The 14506-nt window shown below is 51.5% G+C and overlaps 1 protein-coding gene across 2 annotated transcripts in view; it reads right to left on the reverse strand.

Moving 5' to 3' along the window:
• SAE1 (SUMO1 activating enzyme subunit 1) overlaps nt 1–8649 on the reverse strand; it is a 66752-nt gene extending 58103 nt beyond the window's left edge. The window contains exon 1 of one of the 2 annotated variants that reach the window (XM_051837389.3): nt 8435–8649. In XM_051837389.3, the coding sequence (XP_051693349.2) occupies nt 8435–8640 (206 nt within the window). In that variant the 5' untranslated portion in view covers nt 8641–8649. The remainder of the gene's footprint in view (nt 1–8434) is intronic. The other variant, XM_089320524.1, reaches the window with a different exon arrangement.
• Between the last annotated feature and the right edge of the window lie 5857 nt (nt 8650–14506).

Consider the following 14506-nt stretch of genomic DNA (forward strand, 5'->3'; position numbering starts at 1 on the left):
TATTTCACATACAGGCCAGGTCTCTAAGGTCACTGTTAGTCCACCAGGCTCCCTGTCACCTGGTACTGCCACTGCCATTGCCTCACCTGTAGTTTCTTTCTTTGTTTTTTTTTTTTTTTTTTTTTTTTTTTTTTTAAGATTTTATTTTGAAAGACAGAGGAGTTACAGAGAGAAGCAGTGCTAGAGAAAAAGAGAGAGAGAGAGAGAGAGGTCTTCCATTCTCCTGGTTCACTCCTCAAATGACCGCAATGGCCAGAGCTTAGCTGATCCAAAGCCAGGAGCTGGGAGCTTCTTCTAGAAGGGTGCAGGGGCCCAAGGACTTGGGCCATTTTCTACTGCTTTTCCAGGCCACAGCAGAGAGCTGGATCGGAAGTGGAGCAGCTGGGACTCGAACGGGTGCCCATATGGGATGCCGGCACTGCAGGCTGGGGCTTTAACCCGCTGCACTACAGCACTGGCCCCTCACCTGTAGTTTCAGTTTCAAGATCATGTCTTGGCCTGTTTGGCTGCTCTAGTAGATCAAGGACAGCTAGCACAGCCCTGCTCTCCTCTGGGGATCTGTATGTCCAAATAGTACCAAGGGCCTCCTTGTTTCCAAACCGTTAACTTCTTCTTGGGATCAGCACTCCTGACAAGTACTGATGCCTTTAGCGTGTGAAGACCTGGTTTTCCAATTCTGGCTGTGATGCTTCCTAACTGGGTGACCTGGAAAGCTACACAGTTGCTCTAGATTTCAGTTTATTCATCTGTAAAATGGAAAGGCTAGTCCCAGCGCCATCACCATTTAATCCCCTGGATAATCCAGTAAAATGTGGATGCAAAGGCACCCAGCAGGGGCTGGCACTGTGGCACAGCAGGTTAAGACACCGTCTGCAGTGCCAGCATCCCATATGGGCACCAGTTCAAGTCCTGACGGCTCCACTTCCGATCCAGCTCCCTGCTAATGCGCCTGGGAAATCAGCAGAGGATGGCCCAAGTCCTTGGGCCCCTGCACCCGTGTGGGAGACTGGGAGGAAGCTCCTGGCTCCTGGACTGGCTCACCTCCAGCCATTGCAGTCACTTTTGGGAATGAACCAGCAGATGGAAGACCTCTCTCCGTCTCTGCCTCTCTCTGTAACTGTCTTTCAAATAAATAAAAAATAAAATCTTAAAAAAAAAAAAAAAGGCCAGCGCCGCAGCTCAATAGGCTAATCCTCCGCCTGCAGCGCTGGCACACCAGGTTCTAGTCCCGATCGGGGCACCAGATTCTGTCCCAGTTGCTCCTCTTCCAGTCCAGCTGTCTGCTGTGGCCCGGGAAGGCAGTGGAGGATAGCCCAAGTTCTTGGGCCCTGCACCCACATGGGAGACCAGGAAGAAGCACTTGGCTCCTGGCTTCGGATCAGCATGGTGTGCCGGCCGCAGCAGCCATTGGGGAGTGAACCAACAACAAAGGAAGACCTTTCTCTATGTCTCTCTCTCTCACTGTCCACTCTGCCTGTCAAAATAAACTAAAAAAAAAAAAAAAAAAAAAAAAAAAAAGGTAGAGCAGCCGGGGACTCACACCAGTGCTCCCATGGATGCTGGCGTTGAAGCCAGCCCCAATGCCTAGGTTCTTCATCCTTAACCATAGCAGGGGCCTGAGACTGGTTTATCTATGGCTCATTACATGAAAAGTACTTAAAGCAGTACCTGACACACATTCAGCACTTATTGAATGTTGGCTATTATTATATTCTCTGATGTAGCAATTCCTCTTTAGGAACTGTCCTATAGAACAACTCAAGTGGACACAAATCTAGGCAGAATATAGTCAGAGCAGCCCCAGGCACTCATTTTCCCCCACTCCTACAGCCACCACCCTAGTCTGAGCCACATCACTCTCACCCACAGAACTACAACAGCCTTGCACCTCATCTCACTGCTTCCATTCTTGGCCTCTACAAGCCACTGTCCCCATCTCAGTGAAATCTCAAAATGTAAACCAGGGGCCGGCGTTGTGGCACAGCAGGGGAAACCACCGCCTGTGAAGCCGGCAGCCCACAGTGGAGTGTCAGTTAAGAGTCCTGGCTGCTCTGCTTCTGATCCAGTTCCCTGCTGGTGCAACTGAGAGAACAGCAAAAGACAGCTCAATTGCTTGGTCCCAGTCACCCACGTGGGAGACCCAGATAGAGTTCTGGGCTCCTGGCTTCAGCCTGGCCTAGCCCTGACCATTGCAGCCACCTGGGTAAGAACCAGCAGATGGAAGGATCTGTGTCCCTCTTTCTTAACTCTGCCTTTCAAATAAATAATTTTTTTAAAGGAGGGGCTACTAAGAGGAAAACATACGGTCATGGACACTGGGATGCATTGCACCTTGCGCACTCCTCCTGAACTTCACTGTGTGTTCCTTGGGCTTCAGGGAGGGCCATGTTCCTGGCTTCAGTGCCAGTTCTTGCCGTTCCTCTGCCAAACCCTAGCCTCATCTGCTTAGGAGCAGCCATCAGTGTCACCACAGCCATGGCCTCTTTTGGCATTTCCTCTGCCAATGTACCCCCTTGGGAAAGACAATGGCACCCAACTCTCAGGGCTGTTACGAAGATTAACAAAATGTTTGCAAAGCACACAGAGCAGCGCCTCACACACAATTAGTGATAGCTGCAGAAGCAAACTCAGTGGTCAGCATCTCCTCCTAATGCTACAACTGAAGCTATTGCAACCAGGAATCCTAGTTAAGAGAACTTGGTGAATGCCCAAACAGCACTCTGGAGATACACTGGACTGCATGTTAGCTTCCGCGACCTTGCAAGCAGGATAATTAACCAATACTCACGACACAGTGAGCAAGTAGGTGTTTTGTTGTTTTTTTTTTTTTTTTTTTTTTTTTTTTTTGACAGGCAGAGTGGACAGTGAGAGAGAGAGACAGAGAGAGAAAGGTCTTCCTTTTTTTTGCCATTGGTTCACCTTCCAATGGCCGCCATGGCTGGCGCGCTGCAGCCAGCGCATAGCACTGATCCGATAGCAGGGGCCAGGTGCTTCTCCTGGTCTCCCATGGGGTGCAGGGCCCAAGCACTTGGGCCATCCTCCACTGCACTCCCTGGCCACAGCAGAGAGCTGGCCTGGAAGAGGGGCAACCGGGACAGAATCCGGCGCCCCAACCAGGACTAGAACCCGGGATGCTGGCGCCGCAGGCGGAAGATTAGCTTATTGAGCCGCGGTGCCGGCCTGCAAGTAGGTGTTATTATCATCTCTTCACTGCTGAGGAAATCTGACACAAAGGTCAAATGGCTCCCAAGGTCACCTCCCTGATCTTACTGCAGCGGCCATAGCATACGCCCAGGCCGCACAACCGTGCTGTATTAAGAACCTAGAACAGAGCAAGAAATAGTTGGGGTAATAAAATGGAACGCTGGCTTTCATTTAAAAGGACAGTTTTCTAAACTGTTGAACCTGTTCTTAAAACCTTTTAGGGCCTTAAATAGTTCAATTACTCTCCCACTGCCCTGACTCCTATTTCACACTCACTTTATCCTGCTGGACTATTTCCTATGTAGTTTCCCTTCTTTTGTGATTTGTAATTGTCAAATAATTGTAGCTGTAATTTCTGAGTGTGACACACTATTCATGCATTATCTCATTTACTTCAACAATCTGATAAGGTAGATTCTATCATTTCCAGTTGATAAATGGGAAAACTGAAGCAAAAAATGTACCCAAGGGCCTGGCGTTATGGCACAGGGGGTTAAGCAGCCATCTACAACACAGGCATCCCCTATGGGCACTGGTTCAATTCCCAGCTGCTCCACTTCTGATCCAGCTTCCTGTTGAGGCGCCTGAGAAAGCAGCGGAGGATGGCCCAAGTGCTTGGGCCTCTGCACCCACGTGGGAGACCTGGAAGCAGCTCTAGGCTTTGGACTGACCCAGCCCTGGCCATTGCAGCCATGGGAGGATGGAAGCTCTCTCTCTCTCTCTCTCTCTCTCTCTCTCTCTCAATCTTTAATTAAAAAGGGGGGTGGGGGGAAAGGTATCCAAGAACAAATAAGAAGTTCTGGAGCTAAGATTTAAACTGAATTACCAACCACTATAATAAATTGGTCCTAACGTTATATTCTTTTAGAACTCGTGAAAACTAGAAAACCTCCTACAGGGGGAAATACACATTGGTCTGTGGTACACAGTACTACTCAGTCACTTTCATAACAAATATATGTTCCATGGAACCAACTGAAGTTCTGAACAGCAGCAGTAATTGGGTAATGACTATCTGAAAAAAGGGCAGCTTTTGTGGTCCCATTTTTTTTTTCATAAAATCAGAACTTCAGTGGAAAGAGTCCACGATTAAGTCACACTCAACCCTCCTTTTTACAGATGCAAAGCCTAAGGCCAGGGATGGTGAGACAGGTAAGTTGCCACCGTCTGCGCCAGAGTCCCATTTAGAGCCCCAGTTTGATTTCTACCTGCTCTACTTCCAATCCAGCTCCCTGCTAATGCATCTGGGAAGGCAGCAGAAGATGGCCCACCAGCCACATGGGAGACCCAAAGAAAGCTCCTTTCTCTTTCTGGGCTTTCAGACTGACCCAACTCTGGACTTTGCAGCCACTTGGGGGGTAAATCAGCGGATGATAGACCTCTCTCATTCTCTGCCTCTCTGTAACTCTGCCTTCCAAATAAATGCATCTTTAAAAAAAGAGAGAGAGAGAGAGAGAGAAACAAACTCCTATCTCAGAGCTGGTGTCCTAGCGCAGTGGGTTAAGTTGCCAATGCTGGCATCCCATATGAGTGCTGGTCAGTCCCAGCTGCTCCACTTCTAAAGCAGCTCCCTACAAATGCGTCTGGGAGAGCAGTGGATGATGGCCCAAGTACTTGGGCCCCTGCCACCCACATGAAGAGACACAAATGGAGTTCCAGCCTCCTGGCTTCAGCCTGGCCCAGCCTCGGCCATTGTGGCCATGTGGGGAGTGAACCAGTGGATGGAAGATACCTGTCTCTCCTCCTCTTTAAACTTTGCCTTTGGCCGGCGCCGCGGCTCACTAGGCTAATCCTCCGCCTAGCGGCGCCGGCACACCGGGTTCTAGTCCCGGTCGGGGCGCCGGATTCTGTCCCGGTTGCCCCTCTTCCAGGCCAGCCCTCTGCTGTGGCCAGGGAGTGCAGTGGAGGATGGCCCAGGTGCTTGGGCCCTGCACCCCATGGGAGACCAGGAAAAGCACCTGGCTCCTGGCTCCTGGCTCTTGCCATCGGATCAGCGCGGTGCGCCGGCCGCAGCGCGCCGGCCGCGGCGGCCATTGGAGGGTGAACCAACGGCAAAGGAAGACCTTTCTCTCTGTCTCTCTCTCTCTCACTGTCCACTCTGCCTGTCAAAAAAAAAAAAAAAAAAAAAAAAAACCAAAAGCAAAAAACTCCTATCTTAACTCCTGGGCTTTTATAAAGTGTTTGTTCTCATAATGCTTATCAGCTATTTCCCTCTTTCCAATCACATGCCTTTCCTCACTCTGAGATACAGGATAAGATACTGTCCAGTACAAGGAAACCAGGGGCCGGCACTGCGGCGCACTAAGCAAAGCCATCGTAGACGCACTACCAGCATTCCATATTGGCCCTGGGTCACGTCCATCCTGGCTATTTTACTTCCAATTCAGCTCCCTGCTAATGTTAGGTCCAAGTGCTTGGGCCCCTGCTACCCATGCGGGAGACATAGAAGAAACTCTGACTCCTGGCTTGAGCCTGGCCCAGCCCTAGTCCCAGCAGTTGCAGCCATCTGGGGAGGGAACCAGCAGATGGAAGATCTCTCTGTGTAACTCTTTCAAATAAATAAATAAATCTTTCTTAAAAAAGCAGAAATGGAAGAATAGACATGCTTCTGACAGGCAACGCAACACTTGCTGGAGCACACAGAACGCAGACAGGTGTCAGTTTGCCCCTATTATGTGATTATGCTGCAAGGAAAACAGCAGTGAGCCTAAACTAAATAAGTAAATCTTCTTTTAAAAACCCAGAAAATATATTTGACCCCCTTCTCTAGAGTTTCAAGTCATCATTATTTTCATCTCCACTAGATTATTGCAACACTCTAAGTGGAATCTTTACTTCCACTTTTGTCCACATTCAATCAAATTTTTAGAAATATTTATTTGAAAGCCAAAGTGACAAAGAGGGAGAGACAGAGAAAGAGATCTTTCATTGCTGGTTCACTCCCCAAAAGGCCACAACTCAGCCAAAGTCAAGAGCCAGGAACTCCACCCTTGTCTCTTACAGGTGGCAGGGGCCCAAACATTTGGGCAATCCCAGGTGCATTAGTGAGGAGATGGACTGGAATCAGAGCAGCCAGGACTTGAACCGGCACTCATATGGGATGCCTGCTCCAAAAAAATAAAATGTGTTCATTTAAAAGGCAGAAAGAGAAAGAGAGACAGATAGTAAGACAGATCTCCCATCTGCTGGTTCACTCCCCAAACGCCTGGGAACTCAATCCACACCTCCACGTGTGTGGCAGGGACCCAACTACTTGAGCCACCACTTGCTGCCTCCCAGGGCACACACTAGCAGGAGGCTGCACTCAGACGCCGGCATTCCAAGCAGCATCTTTAACCACTACGCCCAACACTTCCCCTACTTCTGCCCACTTTAAACCTACTCTCCACACACCCTTGTGATCCTTTTAAAACACAAATCAGGAGGCGGCGCCGTGGCTCAATAGGCTAATCCTCCACCTAGCGGCGCCGGCACACCGGGTTCTAGTCCCGGTCGGGGCGCCGGATTCTGTCCCGGTTGCCCCTCTTCCAGGCCAGCTCTCTGCTATGGCCAGGGAGTGCAGTGGAGGATGGCCCAGGTGCTTGGGCCCTGCACCCCATGGGAGACCAGGAAAAGCACCTGGCTCCTGGCTCCTGCCATCGGATCAGCGCGGTGCGCCGGCTGCAGCGGCGGCCATTGGAGGGTGAACCAACGGCAAAGGAAGACCTTTCTCTCTGTCTCTCTCTCTCACTGTCCACTCTGCCTGTCAAAAAAAAAAAAAAAAAAAAAAAACACACACACACACACACACACACACAAATCAGGTCATGTTACCCACACACACACTCAAAAGTCTCCAGTTGGGTTTCCCAGCGCACTTAGAATAAGAATAGGGCGGTAGCTGCCCTATTTTGCTAACTAAGCACACTCCAGCCTGTAGCATTCCGTACCTGCTGTGCTCTCTGCTAAGGTCCTGCCAGGTGGCCTCAGGGCTCTTGCTCCTCACACACATCTCAGGCTCAACGCCACCTCTTCAGCTTTCCCTGACACCCTATCCAAATAGCTCCCTCCGCCAGTACTGCGGCATAGTGGGTAAAGCCGCCACCTGCAGTGCCTGCATCCATACGGGTGCCAGGTCGAGACGCGGCTGCTCCAATTCTGAGCCAGCTCTCTGCTGTGGCCTGGGAAAGCAGTATAAGATGGCTCAAGTGCTTAGACCCCTGCACCTGTGTGGGAGACCCGGAAGAAGCTCCTGGCTCCTGGCTCCTGATCAGCTCAGCTCCAGTGGTTGCAGCCACCTGGGGAGTGAACCAGCAGATGGAAGACCGCTCTCTCTGCCTCTGTCTCTCTGTCACTCTGCCTTTCAAATAAATAAATAAATAAATAGCTCTTTTTAAAAAATTGGTCCCTCTCCTCTCCATTTTTTACAGCTTTTCTCTCCCAGGCACTTGCATTACCAAACATCCCATTTCTTAGGTTGATCGTATCGCCAATCACTATGCCAGCTCCCTGCGAACAAGCACCCAGTTTAGTTCCCTGAATCAGGATGCGCAGAGCCTAGAACAGTGCCGGTGGCAGGTGCTCAATGTTTGATAGACTCGACCGCCTCAATCAGAGCCGTCCCGCCCAACCCCTCCCCGACCCCACAGCCCCCACACCTAGACACAGGTAATCTCTTCCGGTCCCTCCAGACCGTCCCCCTCTACTCTCCGAGCCCCTGCAGGCGCCCACCCTGTTTCTGCCCAGAAGCATTCCGTCGGCGGGCCCGCCCCTCAGGAACCCCAAGAGGGTCAGCTCACGGTCCGACGGGCTCCCTCGCGTGCGGCACAAGACAGGTTCTCACTATCTACGAATGAAAGAACTATGCCCTCCCCACCTCACCACCCAGTCCAAGCACCCCGGGTGCCTCCCCACCCCCTAGACCGCCACCCGCCACTCAACCCCACCGTGGCTCCTTCGGGGCGTCCGGTTCCCCAGGTCTGAATCCTGCCAATCCGCTCACGACTCCCCCACGCCGCCCACAGCCGCGTCCAGTCCCGCGGGACGCCCGCCCACCATCCCAGGGTCGCGCTCACTTCCCACTCGTCAACCCCCCCCCCCCGCCCTCGCAGGGGCTCTGCCACCCCCGCGCGCAATTCCCGCCTCCTCTCTCGCAGCCAGACCTCCCCGCCGCTCCCTCAGGGCGCCCAACGCCCGAGAGAGGCGGCGGCCCCTCCAGACCGTCGGTGTCGCACGCCCCACCGGCCCTGACCGTTTCTGGGCCTCCAGTCCCCACAGGCGGATCTGCCGGTCATACTGCGCCGCCTCCTCCTCGCTGATGCCGCCACCCGCCTCCTCCTTCTCCACCATGGCGCGGCCTCGCTCTGCCTCCGCTCCGGTCCCGCTCACGCCAACAGGCAGCCGGTCCCGCGCGCCGCCAACTGCCGCCGGCCGAACGCCCGGGCTGTGTCTACGCATGCGCGGGGAGCCGCGCCTGCGCAGTACCTCCCCCGGGGAACCAGGGACCACGTGGACGTCGGGAGCCTCCAGGGCCAGCCGGCGACTACCAGTCACGTGACGGAGGCTGCCCCCGTTGCTGGCCCAAAAACTGGCGCGACTTATGGCCCCACGGGGATGCCCACGCGGCCTTTTACGAGGCTTTTCAATTCTGCAAATGTTTACAAAGCGCCTACTGAGCTCCTGGCAGTGGAGGTGTGGTTCAACAGAGTGGGTGATAGGCAAGGCCATATCTTCATGAACATTATGGTCTACTGAGGAAACTCTGACAAATAATACATAGACTTGCCGTGGCCTGCAACACGGGCCTCCCATATGAGCTCAGGTTCGAGTCCCAGCTGCTCCACTTCGGATCCAGCTCCCTGCTGATGCACCTGGGAAGGCAGCAAAAGATGGCCCAACTGCTTGGGCCCTGCCACCCTGGTGGGAGATCCGGATGGCGCCATCACTGTGGCTTTTGGGGGGCATGAAACAGCAGATGGAAATATTTCTCTTTCTCTCCTCCTCTCTCTCTCTGTAACTCTGCCTTTCAAATAAATTCTTAGACCTGCCCTGGTGTCCGTGGGGGATTGGTTCCAGGACCTCTCCCTCCCCTTAAATACCAAAATCTGAAGAAACTCAAGTTGCTTATATAAGATGATGGAGTATTTGCATACAACCTATGCCTATCTTCCCATGTAGTTTAAATGAGCTATAGATTACTTATAATACCTAATACAATGCAAATGCTATATAAATAATGTAATTTGTCATACTGTATTTAGGGAAAATATACTTTAAACATAGCTGTATTGGTTTTCCTTTTTAAGATTTATTTTACTTATTTATTATTTACTTATTTGAAAGAGAGAGGGGGGCCAGCACTGTGGCACAGCAGGTTGACGCCCTGGCCTGAAGCTCAGGCATCCGATATGGGCGCCGGTTTGAGTCCCAGCTGCTCCACTTCTGATTCAGCTCTCTGCTGTGGCCTGGGAAAGCAGTAGAAGATGGCCCAAGAACTTGGGCCCCTGCACCCACATGGGAGACCTGGAAGAAGCTCCTGGCTCTGGCTGTTGTGGCCATTTGGGCAGTGAACCAGCAGATGGAAGACCTCTCTCTCTCTCTCTGCCTCTCCTCTCTCTGTGTAACTCTTTCAAATAAATAAGTAAATATTTAGAAAGAAAGAAAGAAAGGGGACAGAGAGATCTTCTAACTGCTGGTTCACTCCTCAGATGGCTGCAATGGCCAGAGCTGCAATGGCCAAAGCGAGAAACCAGGAGCTTCATCCAAGTCTTCCACATGGGTGCTAGCCTCCAGTGTGGTGGCTTAATCTGCTATGACATAATACTGGTGTCTACTTTTCTTTTATTATGTTTTAAATATGTACATATTTATTTGATAGAGAGAAGGGTAGAGAGAGAGAATCTTCTATTCGCTGGTTCCTTAGAGCTGGGCCAGGCCAAAACCAGGAGCCAGGAGCTTCCTCTGGGACTCCCATTGGGTGCATGGGCCCAACGACTTGGGCCATCTTTTGCTGCCTTCCTGGGTGCATCAGCAGGGAGCAGCATTGGAAGTGGAGCAGCCTGGGCTCAGCACCTATATGAAATGCCCCTCTGCAGGCGTCAGCTTAATTCACTGAGCCACAGCGCCGGCCGCTCCTATTTTTAGTTTCAGTCTGCAGTTGCTTGAATCCACAGATGCAGAACCAATAAATACAGAGGACCAACTGTATAAATTAGCTGGTAATAAATGCATTGAAGGAAACAGACAGCAGAAGATGGGGCTACAGAGTGAAGGGCGTGTTCAGGGAAAACTCAGAGAAGGCTGCAGCCACGAGAGATCTGAAGGCACCAAGGCAGCAGGCGGGCGAGTGCCTGGGAGGTGAGCACTCCCAGGCAGGGGAGGAGAAGGGGGAAAGCCAGGGAGCTGGAGTGTGCTGGCGGGCTGAGGGCTTGAGAGAACAGAGTGAGAAAGCGGACACTGTGGTAAGAGGTGAGATCGTAGACAAAGCGAAAGAACCATGCAGTGCCTGTTGGCTAATGAAGGGTGATGCATAGTGTCCTTGGACAAGGTGCCTTTTTATTCACTCAACAGATTCTTACTGGGCACTTGATGTGTGAGCCAGTGACCTCCGAGCCAGGAATAAAGAAGTAAACGAGAAAAGTAGTTGTCCAGTGGGAACGGCAAGCTCTGACCCTGCTCTGGTTTTTTGATTTGATTGCTTATTTGCGAGAGAGAAACACAAACACACAGAGAAAGTTCCTATCTATTGGTTCACTCCCCAAATGCCCACAATGGCTGAGGCTGGGCCTGGGCCCAAAGCAGAGGGCAGGAAATCAATCCCGGCAGAAACCCAAACACTTGAGCGATCACTGCCGCCTCCCAGGATCTGCACCTGCGGGGAGCTGGAGTGAGGAGCAGAGCCAGGAACTGAAACCCATACTTCTAATGATTTGACAGATGAGAACCATGGAACTTGGAAAGGGCTAGGAATCCATCAGAGGTCACAGATGTCATTCAGAAAAGATTCCCGGGGTGGGCCTTTGGCACAGCGGTTAAGTCATTGCACCCTACATTGGAGTGCCTGGTTTTAGACCCAGCTACCTTGCTTGCTGCTAATGTATATCTTGGGAGGCAGCAGGTGATGGTTGAAGTACCTGGGTCCCTGCCACCCACGGAGAAAACTCAGATTAAGTTTCAAAGGCTCCCAGCTTCACCCTGGGTCAGCCCTGGGTGATGCAGATATTTAGAGAGTGAACCAGGGGATGGGATATCTCTTTCAAATAAATAAAATAAAATTTTAAAATATTTCTGTGGGGGCTGGCGCTGTGGCATAGCAGGTAAAGCTGCCACCTGCAGTGCTGGCATCCCATACGGGTGTCAGTTCATGTCCCGGCTGCTCCTTTTCTGATCCAGCTCTCTGCTGTGGCCTGGGAAAGCAATGGAAGATGGCCCAAGTGCCTAGGCACCTGCATAGGAGACCCAGAAAAAAGCTCCCAGATTCTGCCTTCGGACCGGCTCAGTTCTGGCAGTTGTGGTCATCTGGGGGGTATAACCAGCGGATGGAAGACCTCTCTCTGCCTCTGCCTCTGCCTCTCTGTAACTCTTCCTTTCAAATAAATAAATAAATCTTTTTAAAAAAATCTTTTTGAGTGACTTCTGAACCATTCCGTAGTACTTGGGTGGTGCTGAGTATATTTGCATGGTTGGGCACCAGGCTCTAGAGCCTTTCATCTTGCGAAACTGAAGCTCTGGGGTCCTGCTGTGCACAGTGCGTGAAGCTGATGCCTGCAAGCCCCCGTTCGGGGCCCGGCGGCTCCTCTTCCAACCCAGCTCTCTGCTGTGGCCCCTGGGAAAGCAGTAGAAGATGGCCCAGGTCCTTGGGCCCCTGCACCCATGTGGGAGACCTGGAAGAAGCTCCTGCCTCCCAGCTTCAGATCAGCTCAGCTCTGGCCGTTATGGCCACTTGGGGAGTGAACCAGCGGAGGGAAGACTTCTCTCTCTTCTCTGCCTCTCTGTAACTTGGCCTTTCAAATAAATAAAAGAAAGAAGAGAGAGAGAGAGAAAAGAAAAGAAAGAAACTGGGGGCCAGTGCTGTGGTGTAGCAGGTAAAGCTACTGCCTGCAGTGCCAGCATCCCATATGGGCACTGGTTCAGGTTCTGGCTGCTCCTCTTCTGATCAAGCTCTCTGCTGTGGCCTGGGAAAGTAGTAGAAGATGTCCCAAGTCCTTGGGCCCCTGCACTCGTGTGGGAGACCTGGAAGAAGCTCCCAGCTCCTGGCTTGGGATCAGCTCAGCTCTGGCAGTTGCAGTCATTTGGAGAGTGAACCAGCAGAATGCAGGACCTCTCTCTCTCTCTCTCTCTCTCTCTGGCTCTACCTCTCTCTGCAGCTCTGTCTTTCAAATAAATAAACCTCAAAAAAAAAAGAAAGAAAGAAAGAAACTGCAGCTCTGTGCAAACTATCCAAAGACAAAATTACACAAGTTTAATTCAAGAGATTTAATCAGCTTTTATTAGCAATTCATGACCAGGGAGCGTCCCATCAAAAAGTAGAAAGGTGTGGGCGAGCATCGTGGCACAGTGGATTAAGCCGCAGTTTAGGACTACCCCATCACATGTGGGAGTATCTGGCTTCCTGCTAATGGGCCTGGGAAGCACCAACTGATGGCCTAAATTCTTGGGTCTGGGCCGGCACTGTGGCACAACAGGTTAAGCTGAAGCCTGCAGCACCAGCATCCCATATGGGCACTGGTTTGAATCCCTGGTTCCTCCATGTCCCGTCCAGCTCTCTGCTAATGACCTTGCATAGCAGCAGAAGATAGCCCAAGTACTTAGGCCCCTGCACCCACGTGGGAGACCAGGAAGAAGCTCCTGGCTTTGGCCTGGCCCATATGGGGAGTTGTGGCCATTTGGAGAGTGAACTAGTGGATGGAAGATCTGTCTTGCTCTCTCTCTTTCAAATAAATAAATAAATCTTAAAAAAAAAAAAAAAAAAACTACTTGGGCTCCTGCCATCCACGTGGGAGATCCAGATGGAATTATTGGCTCCTGGCTTTGGCCTGGCCCTACACAAGCTGTTTCAGCATTTGGGAAGCGGATAGAAATTTCTCTCTCTCTCTCTCTCTCTCTCTCTCTCTCTCCCTCCCTCCCTCCCTCCCTTTCTCTCTGTCATTCTGCCTTTCAAATCAATAAATCTTCAAAAAACAATAAAACTAGAGGGTTGTTGGAGCAGACATTTAGCCTCTGGCCACTGTGCACCCTGGGAGGCAGCAGGTGACAGTTCCAGTAATTGGATCCTTGCTACCAACATTGAATACCTGGATTAAGTTCTCAGCTCCAGGCTTCCATCAGGCTCAGCTGTTGCAGACATTCGGGAAGTAAGCCAGCAGATGGAAACACACTCTCTCTCTCCCTCTTTCTCATTGCCTCTAAATAAATTTAAGAAGTTTTTTGAATGGGATGCACATTTGGCATCAAGGTTAAGACACCACTAGGGATGCCCACATCACATATCAGAGTGGCTGGGTTCAAGCCCTGGCTTTGCTCATGTTTGTGCTTCCTGCAAATGTGCACCTGGGAAGGCAGCAGTGATGGCCCAAGTCCTTGTGTCCCTGCCACCAAGTATCAGATGGGAGACCTAGATTGAGTTCCAGGCTCCTAGCTTCAGCCTGACCCAACCTTAGCTGTTGTAGGTGTTTGGAGAGTACCAGGGACGAGAGATCTATGTCTATCTCTTTGTTCTTTCAAATAAAGACAAATAAATAAATAGCTGTATATTATCCTTTTTTTTTTTTTTTTTTTTTTTTTTTTTTGACAGGCAGAGTGGACAGTGAGAGAGAGAGACAGAGAGAAAGGTCTTCCTTTTCCATTGGTTCACCCTCCAATGGCTGCTATGGCCGGCGCTGCGCTGATCCGAAGGCAGGAGCCAGGTGCTTTTCCTGGTCTCCCATGGGGGTGCAGGGCCCAAGGACCTGGGCCATCCTCCACTGCACTCCTGGGCCACAGCAGAGAGCTGGACTGGAAGAGAAGCAACCGGGACAGAATCCGGTGCCCCAACCGAGAGTAGAACCCGGGGTGCTGGCGCCGCAGGCGGAGGATTAGCCTATTGAGCCGTGGCGCCAGCCTGTATATTATCCTTTTAAAACACAAAATTTGGGGCCAGCGCTGTGGCACAGTACGTTAATCCTCTGCCTGCAGCACCAGCATCCCATATGGGCACTGGTTCAAGTCCCGGCTGCTCCTTTTCCAGTCCAGTTCTTCGCTATGGCCTGGGAAAGCAGTGGAAAATGGCCTTAGGGCTTGGGCCCCTGCACCCTTGTGGGAGAAAGCTCCTGTCTCCTGGCTTCGA

Source organism: Oryctolagus cuniculus, chromosome 18, assembly GCF_051225735.1.
Source record: "Oryctolagus cuniculus isolate XC-2025 breed Fujian yellow rabbit chromosome 18, ASM5122573v1, whole genome shotgun sequence".
Taxonomy (NCBI): Eukaryota; Metazoa; Chordata; class Mammalia; order Lagomorpha; family Leporidae; genus Oryctolagus; species Oryctolagus cuniculus.